The following is a 12,021-nucleotide window of genomic DNA, read 5'->3' on the forward strand; positions in this document are numbered from 1 at the left end:
AGAAAGAGAGAGATAAAGATATTTAGATATTTAACATCGGTAAAATGTCAAAAAGATAATAATACGTTTTTTTTTAATGTTGGAAGATAACTTTGAATTTTAAATCTGAAACATTGTAATAACATACTTATTACGACATCGTTATACAAGTACGTACACATTACATATAGAACGATAAACTTTTAAACCCTAATTTCATGAACTGTTTGCTCTTTAAAGTTTTATCTTGCGATTCACAAGATGAACTTACGATTTCGTGCAATTTATAATTTATATTATCGTAGTATACGAATGATGATATCGACAATTAAAAAAAAAGCGACAAAAATTACCGTTAATTTAATATAATTTTTGTTTTATAACGGGTTATTATACGCACTTGCGAAATGTCATTGTGAATCAATCGTAAAAACAGACGGAGCGTTCTAATAAGTCTTCCAACGGCTTAACAGATAATGAACTCATTCAAAAAATTCTATGAATACATTAGGAAACGCGAGATGGACTCGCAAGAGCGGTTTATTATCACCGTGTCATATTAAGAGTGAAATATCTCGAAGCTATATAAACCGCCATCGGGTAGCTCTAGCTCTCGCCTGTCACTCCCTCGTAGCTCGTACAGTCGGTTTAGCGCGTTTCTTGAGTGCATCTTTCTTAGCATCTACCGCCTGTCGTTCGAAAAGAAAGAATATCGCGTCACGGTCGTTAATCCTACTGCTATTTCTCATTTATACGTTTTCTGCTTGTTAACTACCGGTGGTTGCCGCCATCCAGACGTTCAAATATTTTCTTGACACCTACACTAAGGTTTGCGCGATTCAGACAAACTAACAGTCGTCATGAGGACCAAATGTCAAGTGAAATTGAAGCAATTATTAGGTAATTATTAATGTTTCATTAATTTTATTGACGAATAATAGTGCGAGATAAGATAACGGATAAAAAGTCAAATTATATGTTCATTTGTTTAATGACTTGATATTACAAAATAGGATGAATATGTGGATTAATTTTTAACGAAAAGATAAATACAATTGATTAAGACGTTAAAAATTTGTTTGAGTATTAATTCGCGGAAAATTTTTTTATTGACACATTAACTTATTAATTATTTAAAACCTATTAGATTATTTTTACAATTTTTGTGTCTATTTTTTTATGTTATTTTTGTTTTAGGTTTTTTTATTAATTTATGTAAATATATTTTTATTATGTTTTCTTATTAAAATGTTTTTGCTTTTATAAAATGGAATTGAAAAACGAATGCGTATTTTGTTTAACATGTCATACAAATATTGTGCGCGATATTTAATTAAATAGTCATTTTTTAACTACTTTTAATAATATTTATTTTTTTTGAATTTTTTAAAAGTCAAATTATTTTTTATTAACGAATTCATACCCGATAATTTATATTGCATTATTAATTTTTCCTATGTTTTCCTGTTCCGATAATCTAGAGATTTCTTTAGTCGACTGAAGAGAATATTACATGTTTGTATCGATAGAAAAGATTCCTGTATCAATTCTGACAAGAACTATGACATGCAATGCACCCTGATAGTGAAGGCAAGAAGCACATTGTCTTTATTTATATTTAATAAATATACTATACATACATTGAGAAAAATATTTGTTAAACCAAAATATTTAGTCCGATACAATCAACTAAACATTGAGTTCAATAATTATTTAGTTGCAGAAAAAAAAAGGTATAGATCATCCAAGTCAATCATTCAAATTTTTTTAACCAAGAATTATTTAAACTAATTCAATATTTAGTTACACATATTAGACTAAACATTTTAATTTTTTAACTAATTTTTTTCTTAGTGTATATTATATTCTGAACAATTCTTAAAGCATAGTTTTATATTTCATTTAATGATTAAAGTTTATAACATAATGTATTTTTATCACTTTGTAAATTATTAAATTATGTCATCAGATAATATGTAATAATACTTAAATTCATTAAAGTACACTATATTGCTGAATCTAATTCAAATTTATTTTACACTTAGATTTCTTAACTGCGCAGTTGATTTCAGAAAAATTTTATTAATAAACATTATTCGTTTTGTAATTTTTTAATTTCCAATGAATATTTAATTAATAAAGCCACAACGGCTATTAAATTGGATAGCGTTTTTGATAAAAGATTGAAATTATTTTTGAAACATGATTAATTGATTGTGATTGAAAACTTCTTGAAAAATTCATAATTTTTTTTGCACATTTTTGAGACCGTCTATAATCACTCGTCATTTTAACCTATTTGGTTCTCAAGAGTCGCTAGGTATAAGGAAATACTTGAAGATAGGGTTGGTTGCAAGTGGCAGGCGTTAACGATCTACAACCGCGAGCTATCTGAGCGCGCCATCACTTTGAAAGCAATTGCTCTTCGACAACCTCGTTGGCTCTCAGCTTGATCTCTTTCCAGGAATACTGTATATCTTTGCTCTCGTTAAATCTAGAACAGACGCAAAATCGCAGGAAGTACGTGTCCTTTATCTTTGACGGGACGAGATGGATATTTCCTGCACCGTTGATTCTCTTTAGCAGGACTTCATTGAGTTTGTTGGATCCCTGTAGATCATTATGAAATTAGTTCTGCTATTTCATTTTTTTATAAAAGTAACGTATATGATATTTTTCAATTATCACTAAATTAATTATCATTTTTAAAAATGATTATTACATATTTTCCCATTAATTTGAAATTTAAGAAAAATTATAAATATTATTTTTACCTAAAAATAATAGTGAATGTACAAATACATTTGTGAAAAAGGTGTTTTTGCAAATTTATTTGTGAGGCAATCAACTTATGTACCTTCAGTCGGAAGCAAACTAATCCCATGATAACTTCACCTACAATTTCGAAGCGAGGGTCGGTAAGGACTAATGCTTCGAATTCGTGTGCTTGAGCAACGTGCGATCTGATGTACTTTTGGAGGTTTTCAACTCCGTAGAGCCTTAACACAAACCAAATTTTCAGAGATCGAAATCTGCGTCCAAGTGGAATCTGCCAATGCTGTCATAAAATATACTCACAATTAATAACGAAATTATTTACAAATTACTTTTTAAATTTACAAATTGCTTTTTATTAATTAAACAATAAAAATTTGAAAATATCAATTTAATAAACTTTTACCCTGTAATCCGGTGCTGCCCCTTGCATATCGTGCTTCAGGTACAAAGGATCGACATTAAAAGCGTTTATGAAACATGTCGGATCCTTAAGCCACATGACGGAGCAGTCAAAATTAACTAACATCCATTTATGCGGGCTGAAATTGAATGAATCTACCATTTCGATGCCTTTCATTAAGTATCTAAATTCCGGGCAAATAAAAGCGGATCCTGTAATTAAATAGATTTGTTTTAACTTTGTTTTATAAATTGCTGAAAAAATCGTTATTTTTATTATATAAAATATAAAGGAATACAGAATGTGAAAGAATTAATCTATACCTGCATAAGCAGCGTCTACATGCAGCCAAACGTCTTCACGATTTGCTACAATGCCCATTTCATCGAGACGATCAAAGGCGCAATTAATAGTTGTACCTAAATTAGCGACGGCCTATGATAAAAAGTCAACTTGTAATTTTTAAAGTACTGATTTCTTAATAATTAATTAATTTATTGTAATTAATACAAATTTCTCATTGTTACGTTAAACATTAATCATTTTATAGAGAATTTAGCGTGATATCAATATTTTTCAATAACGATGTTATACAAGTATATTGTATTAAAAAATTATAACAAATAAATTAATTATAATAATTAAATTTTGGAGAATTAATTCTTATCCGGAATTTTTTTTTTAAATATTATTTCTTGAAATACTATATAATGTAATTCTATTTTATTTAAAAAAAAAAATTAAAAGTAGAAGTATTGGTGTGTTCGGTCGATAGAAGAATATCAAATAAATTAGACTTACATAAAACGGTATGAGACCTTGCTCTTTATCCTTCCTGATTGCTTCAGCGAATATGTCACCGCGCAGCTTGTGTTTTTCATCGACTTCCAACTGTCTAAATTTTACTCCACCAAGAAGTCCAGCGCGTTCAACCGAACTATGTGCAAGGCCTGAAAACAAAAAATACAATATTTTATACATTTTCAATGCGATTAATTTAATAAATGTATAAATTGTTCAATTTTCAAGAAGTCTGCAATATTGCTTTGACGTAGCACGTACTCTTTCATTATGTTATTTATGTTATATATCAATGTTTAATATTTATTTAAAATAATAACTTGCAAAACTAAGGTAGCCTATATGAATGACTACATAAATCTTATTAATTTTAAATATTTTATTTCTTTAAAATATTTTTAGCAATGTACATAGACGTGTGTAATCATGAAATATAAATTTGAATAAGAGAATCTCTCTTCTGAGTATCAAAATTGTTAGTATCACCTTCTTCAGTCGCGTATAGCAGTATATATCACAAAAAGAATGTAAAAAAATTTTCCATTTTTTATAATAATAGGGGCTTATTGATAATATGGTTCCGTTCAATATTTCTAAAAAAAAAGAAAAAAAAAACCGTACTCATTATTCGTCAGAGAACAATTCTAGAAATGTTTTCTTTTTTTTTTTATTTTGATAAAGCGCGCGAAATTATTGTAAACATTGAGAATATCAGAGAAAGTTTAGCTTGAAATAACTGGAGCGGTTATTACGAGTTGCCATGGCGACAAAGTGCTGCTTGAAGTAAACTCCATACTCACCCTATCACTCCATCCCTTTCACCCCCTTTATTGACATACCTTTGCAGTGATTGCGCCCGGTCATTGAAAGTGACAATTTTTAGCATTATATTTATGCGACCCGAGGTAATAAAATGAATACGAATGACAAATTATCTTAAATCAATAATACGTTAACTTTAGCCTCAAATTACATAATACATAAAAAAGTTTTGTTCTATTGATAATCAAAACTAGTAAATTAATGAATTTATTGTTACATTCTAATAAAATGGTGAATTTCTTTTACTAATGGTACATTTTTTTAATTGTTTTGAATAATAAAAGAAATTTTTTAAATAAAGCTGTTTAAAATGCACAAAGCTATTCATTCCATACACAGTTAGAAAAATTGTGTTAAATTTAACATAAATCACATGTCCCAAAGGGTCAACTCAAAATTTTGTATTAATTTAACATATTCTGGATGTATTAAATGATAATTAATACTGCGTTAATGTTTTACCGAAAAAAAATGTAATCTTGATCGTAATTTAAAGTTATTTGTGTGTGCAATTAATATAATTTTTATGATAAAAATTAATAGAAGAGTAGAGTAAAAAGAATGTAGCACTGTCATCCCCATTTCTGTTATAGTGTAAAATCAATACTCTTTTTCTGTAAATTTTAACAGATACAAAATGTAAAATGTTTTAAAAAATTGTGTTACTTTAACATACTTTTTAAATTACTTTTACAATTTTACATTTTATATTTGTTAAGTTCAGTTAACATAGCAGACATATGTTAAATTTACATATGAATATGTTTATTACTTAACACAAAAACTTTAACCAGCAGATTGTTTCACAAAAATACACAAATTTTCCAACAGTGTATAGTATATTTTTTATTTGTCTCAATAATACGTATATTGAAAGATTAATAATAAATTATAATATCTTATACATTAATAATATATGTGCGATTAATTTAAACAATAATCAAAATTTAGGGGGGAATGGGTATATAGATGCAAACTAACATCAATTATTATATTAATTTAATTAATTTAATAAAAATTGTGGTATTACTAATTCTTATTCGACATGCTGTGTTACGACCAGAAAAAATTCAGCGCACATTCTGATTGAATGCGAAGAAGTATATAAAATCACACGAATAAATATAGACACTAAGATCTAGTTGCGACCGAAGAATCTTTCTCATTATCATTGTGTTGTTACATTATTGTTCCAAGAAACATATCTGTAACAAAATGATTATTACAGATATGTTTCTTGGATCAATATTTTTAAGATTTGCGAAACACTTCCTTTTAATTTCAATATATGTGTATTTCCATTTCTATATCAAGCTTAATGATTGTCATAGCTTATTTTAACATTCTCATCGAGGTATATGTCATAGTTCAAGTGTTTATTTAAAGTCATTGAACCGTACGTCGCACTTGAACAGCTTCTTTGCTCAATAAAGATAAATAAGAACTGATTGAGAAATAATTTATGCGATTTGATATTCAAAATGCAGCGTATAAATTTATTAATTTTGAAACTGTTCGAAGGAAGAACATATTTGAATAAGCTATATCTTATAAAATTTTTGCAGCACAGTAACATATACAGCAAAATAATTATAGTTTACTCACAAGAACAATATGCGACTAGTTTGCTGATGATCTCGTTTTCCGGCCAATCGGGATGCTGCTCTTTAACTTGCTTTATCTGTTTGTTCTTCGCTCCTAGTAACGCTACCAAAGTGGCTTCGCTAGCAGTGCCCTGTAGGTGAAAATTACATTTTAAACATGCTTAATAGTTTCCTCATCTTCAGGAACGTTGGTCGAGAATAAACTATTTTTTAGATATCCAGATCTCTTTTGTATATGTCATTCTGTTTGTGAAATGTCGTTTACCTGAATGACGCCACCGCCTCTTCCACCGCTACAGGCCAGAAACTCTTTCGGCAAGTCCAACATTTTTCCTAACCAATCCAGTACGATTACTTCTAGTTCTGTACAGGCCGGACTCGCGATCTAAAATTTAGAAGGTTCAGTATCAAAAGTGACTAAGAGGTTATTGTGTCTCGTTCTAATCTATCTAGTGTTTAATATATTTTATTTTATATTATTTTTTTATTTTTTACGAAAATTAAAAGAGAACACTTTTATATTAGAAAGAAACATTTTATTATTATTAATATTACTTTGATTTGTATTTCTTACGGGAAACAAATTTGGTTATTCTTAAAGATATATTGTACAAATAAGGATTTTGTTAGAAACTATACTGCAGAAAATTGATTAAAACTCATGTAAACGTACGGCGCGTAATTTGACGGAACTTACATTATATATAAATTCACCTAGGAAATTATTATTGAGCCGGAAGGAAATTATTTTTGCCCGGTACACAACCACGTTCTTAATTTAAAAGTGTTAATACACTCAGCGGTCATGATAAGATGTCGTTTAAATTGTAAAACTTTAATCTTTTAATATGAATGAACGCACATAATTTACAATAATCATTCGAGATAAGTAAAGCCTTCGCATTTTACAACTGTAAGCTCTTATACTCACCCAGCTGAATCCGATGCACGCAATAGCTCCGCTTAACATATCGGCCAGAATCGCAGGATACGATTGCGCAGCGGCAAAGTATGCGTGGAATTTTGGACTGTGCCAATGAGTAATCTAAATAATTTTATTTTATTTTAATTCTTGCCTACTTGTGCAACATTGAAGATTAATGATAGAATCTCTAATTTTTTATTTTATTTTAGTATTGTTACGTTTTCTTTTATATAGTATATGAAACAATCGTTATTTTAGTTGTCTTACTAAATTAATGATTTACGATAACCTGAGGCATTTAAAAATCGCTTACACCTGGCATTATCACTCTTTCGATATCAGCCATTATATCCTGCCACTGTTCTGGAGATTGCGGTGCTTCGGACGGTAATAGCGGTTTCATATATCCTGGCTCCACCGTAGGCAAAACTCTCCTGGAAATGTTTACAATTTCTATGTACGAAAAAGTGCAAAATAATCTATAGATTATTTGAGTGCATGTTTGCCGTCAATTTTTTGCTTGCAACGTTATCATCTACCTGTCTCTAATATTTTCCAAATAGTTTGTGATATATTCCGCCATATCCTTCGCGTACTCCTTGAAGCTATCGGGATCCATGATTTGTCTTTTTCTACCTATAATATCAAGAAAAGATTTTACGAAGGTGTAATGATATCAGAAATATCCATTTAATTATACTGTTATGTATTAAGTAGAGTAGGTGCGATTATCTAGTATCCTTAGCATATCCCTTACAGAAATGTATTACTGACAGTAATAAATTGGCGAGTAATTTAAATAATATATTACTTAAATTACTCGCCAATTTATTACTGTCAGTAATACATTTCTGTAAGGGATCAATACGCACGAGCGCTTTGAATCAATGTACAATTATCATATTTGTACAATATGATTGTACATTGATTCAAAGCGCTCGTGCGTATTGATACGCCAAGGATACTAGATAACCGCTACTCTACTTACGTTAATACATAATAGTATAATTGAATGGATACTGTATTGTTCTTATTTATTTTTCGTTTTATAAATATTTAAAAATACATTATTTAGGTAATGTTTTACAAATATTTATACAACATTTATAAAAACACTGAAAAAATATTTCAATATTATTGAAAAGTTTTTTAAACATTCGGAATTTTCACATCAGTAGATAATGTTTTAAAAACATATATACAATGTTATATAACAACGTTGATAAAAGTCAAAAGAAATTAATGTTTCAAAGCGTTTATATAATGTTTCTTGCTTACTGGGTAATGTGTATTCAAATTATTTACATAAAATGTATGTACATTTCATATTATGCGGCGTACATACATACAAAATACATTAACGAATATACCTATTATTTATTATAATATATATTTAAATTATGTAAATGAAATGTATATGTCGCAGGCAAATAGCAATTTTAGGAAAATAGTAACTGACTAGGCAAATAGCATTTGTCTGGTTAGGTTAGGTTAGGTTAGAATAAATTACATAATTTTTATATTTTTAAAGCAGGTATTTTGTGTTTTTAAGTCTAAGTTTTTTAATTATCTACTTTAAATACACAACATGCTTGCTTGAAAAACACAAAAATTGTATAATTATTAGGTTTTTAAAGCAGGCATTTTGTGTTTTTAAGTCTAAGCTATTTGACCAGGCAAATGCTATTTGCCCAGTCAGTTACTATTTTCCTAAAATTGCTATTTGCCTACGACATATATATTCTACATACAGGATATTATTTTCACATTATGGAGAAAAAATACATATACGTAGAATGTCCGATGTTATGTGAGTTGTTAGATGAGAATTAGGACATCTGTAGCTTTTTTCTTTGCTTTATTTATATATAATGTCGTTCTTTCTTAATGCATTAACGTTCAACAAAGTGATAACTCATATTTACCGGGTAACTTATAGCAGATAGCATCTCTGCGTCAATTCTATTTTCTAGTCTTTTCCTAGGAAAACTTTTAGATTGCAAAAATAAGTATATACGTAAATATGTTTGGTCTTTTAAGTGAAATATTTAATAAATCTAGACATCAATAATTGGCGACCAATGACGTAGATCTTGAGAAACTCGGCGGCGGAGACAGATGAGAGTGATGCGTATATGTCTATGCATCTACGGTTTTTCTACCCACTTGCGCTATGACGTACTCGTGGAATTGCAACTTGAATATTTAAGGAACGATTACGGTAAATAGAAGTTGCATTTTAATAATTAATTCTTAAACGACGTCATTGCGTAATTTGTATGTATAAAATATCTAATGATATCCGTGCAGTCTTTTTATTTTTGCAACTAAAGCTTTTATTATTTATGAAGAATCAAATCTGCATAGATATCTCATCTAACAATATCTAACGATACCATTATTTATGCAGATTTTTACTTTTGTGTCACGGAATAACATTATTTTCATTTCGAACTGTTCATCACAAGTAATAAATACTTTTATAATTAATATGGAAAGCTAATGTACCACTATTCTTTTATTATTTATTATAAACTTCTTTGCAAAAGGATGTCATTACGAAAGAGATACTTGAATTACTATTAATATTTACATTTACATGAGATTAAAGTAGTTCTTACTTTAAGAATTAAGAGGAGACCGAGGCAAATAGTTAGGCGGGGTAATTCGATAAATGGAAATATCTCTTTATGGGTACATATTAAAAATATACTTTAAATACTGTAAACACGTCCTAATGTAAAAATGTTGCTAACAAAGTTTTGTTGGCAACGGCGTTATATTGAAATGTATCTAGCTACATTTTAGATAAAAAAATAAAATTGTTCTTCCCGTGTACTTATGATATTGCCTATAGCGATTAAGATTATGTATAGTCGTGAGCTAAAAAGTTGCAACACATTTTCTTCGATTGTTTTTGAAATGTAGACTTGTTCATCAAACGGCGAACGTCATTGGTTCTTACCTGTGGATCCAACCAATTAAGCATCAAACCATCTACCATCAAAAAAAATGTGTTGCTACTTTTTAGCTCACGACTATACGTCTGTCAAGTTTAAGGAAGATTTCAGAAAAACAGAAATACGAATGCATTTTACTGTCGCAAATAAAATTGAATTAATATTCTACTTACGTTTGAAGTAACGCGCGAGCCTCGATAATCTGCCGGCGATTCACTGAGCAATTGAAATCGTAATAGTGAAAAATGTGTTTTGCGACAGTCGAAGTAATTTCTGATAGTCAGTATTCCTTCGAAATTTAAATTCCTCTACTGCCTGTTCCAGTTACAGATTATGAGAAATCAGTGTACTACCTTTGTTCATGCATTTTGACCATACGCTCAGCGTATGCGCCACGAAACTCACAGTTTTTTGACAAAAGTGCGCATGCGCACTTTACGGAAATATCGATTTTACCGTCTACGGATGGCAATATCTCCCAAAGATTTACGGCTATTACCAACTGTCCCGAAATGTCGCGAAAAACGTGCTTTTTTAAAATTATTTTTAAATCTGTATTAATCTAACTTATATACTTCAGCAAAATCTTACTATAATAGCAACATATCATAGATTGTTGCAGCTTGTCACTCATATGCAAAAATTGCCTTTAAAAATACGATGTAGCAGATGCTGCGATTTATCTTGTTCTCTTAAATTTAATTTGTCAACTAATTGCTTCAAAAATTAACTCTTAAAGATACTACTGACATAAGCACGGAAAGAACAATTTTGCTGAAATACAGATTTGAAAATAATTATGTTGAACCATTGAAAAATTTATATTGAACGTTTAAGCTAGTTGTTAGATTGTCAAAACTTTTTGCAGTATCATCCATCGTGCTTGAATATCTAAATAATAATTTTGGTTTAACATAAAATTATTATAATTTAGTCCAACATAAAATTATTATCTGATTTGTGTCTAGCTACATTTTAGATAAAAAAATAAAATTGTTCTTCCCGTGTACTTATGATATTGCCTATAGCGATTAAGATTATGTACGTCTGTCAAGTTTAAGGAAGCTTTCAGAAAAACAGAAATACGAATGCATTTTACTGTCGCAAATAAAATTGAATTAATATTCTACTTATGTTTGAAGTAACGCGCGAGCTTCGATAATCTGACGGCGATTCACTACGCAATCCTTGACAGCAATGATATCCACGTGTCCGTGATGACTCCGCGAATTGGTGAAGCTGATGAAGTGTTCACGACCTGTGTTGCACGACGAATTACCGTCGAATTCAATTTCCCTAAATGGAAAAAGTCTTTTTTGCTTTTAAGATTTTAGTTTTACATTTTCAAAGTATTGATAATTTTGCACAAAGAACGTTGTTTAATTATACAAGAGAAATACATTAAACTTGTTGTTGTGCGAAAGTGTAGTTTACATTACCGCGCGTACCGATTCCCTCTAGCAGAGCGCGCATGATTAGGCGAACCGATGGTTGATTATAATTTTTATGCTAGATTTCGTCGTACAATTTAATAAATGGTTGTGTTATCGGGGTTATATAACAATATTTATTAAAATATTGTTAAAGCATATGCTCAAATTATTTAATTTTTGACGAATGTTATTTTAAAAACTTTGTGTCGACTAACTGCTGCGTTATACCATATTATCTTATCGTAATTATTCAAAATTTTCGTCAATTTGTGATGCCATTATACAATAATATTCGCACAATGTGCCTATTGGGGAATAT

General features: G+C 29.5%; 1 protein-coding gene across 1 annotated transcript; it reads right to left on the reverse strand.

Moving 5' to 3' along the window:
• Positions 1 to 1,916: 1,916 nt before the first annotated feature.
• On the reverse strand, positions 1,917 to 11,653 carry LOC105197234 (aromatic-L-amino-acid decarboxylase). Its single transcript, XM_039447294.1, has 11 exons — positions 10,443 to 11,653; positions 7,849 to 7,945; positions 7,623 to 7,743; positions 7,316 to 7,429; positions 6,650 to 6,769; positions 6,386 to 6,515; positions 3,959 to 4,107; positions 3,481 to 3,592; positions 3,161 to 3,369; positions 2,837 to 3,037; positions 1,917 to 2,589 (listed from the first exon to the last, which is right to left on the reverse strand). Exons 2-11 carry the CDS (start codon positions 7,926 to 7,928, stop codon positions 2,383 to 2,385), a joined length of 1,443 nt encoding a protein of 480 aa, XP_039303228.1. The 5' UTR covers positions 7,929 to 7,945; positions 10,443 to 11,653; the 3' UTR covers positions 1,917 to 2,382.
• Between the last annotated feature and the right edge of the window lie 368 nt (positions 11,654 to 12,021).

Source organism: Solenopsis invicta, chromosome 3 (assembly GCF_016802725.1).
Source record: "Solenopsis invicta isolate M01_SB chromosome 3, UNIL_Sinv_3.0, whole genome shotgun sequence".
Classification (NCBI taxonomy): domain Eukaryota; kingdom Metazoa; phylum Arthropoda; class Insecta; order Hymenoptera; family Formicidae; genus Solenopsis; species Solenopsis invicta.

Coding starts and splice junctions, on each gene's coding strand:
- LOC105197234 (XM_039447294.1), bottom strand. CDS start 7,928: ATGGATCCCGATAGCTTCAAGGAGTACGCGAAGGATATGGCGGAATAT. Junction 6,516..6,649: donor GAGGCGGTGGCGTCATTCAG/GTAAACGACATT, acceptor TTTCACCTACAG/GGCACTGCTAGCGAAGCCAC. Junction 3,038..3,160: donor GGGCAGCACCGGATTACAGG/GTAAAAGTTTAT, acceptor ATTTTATGACAG/CATTGGCAGATTCCACTTGG.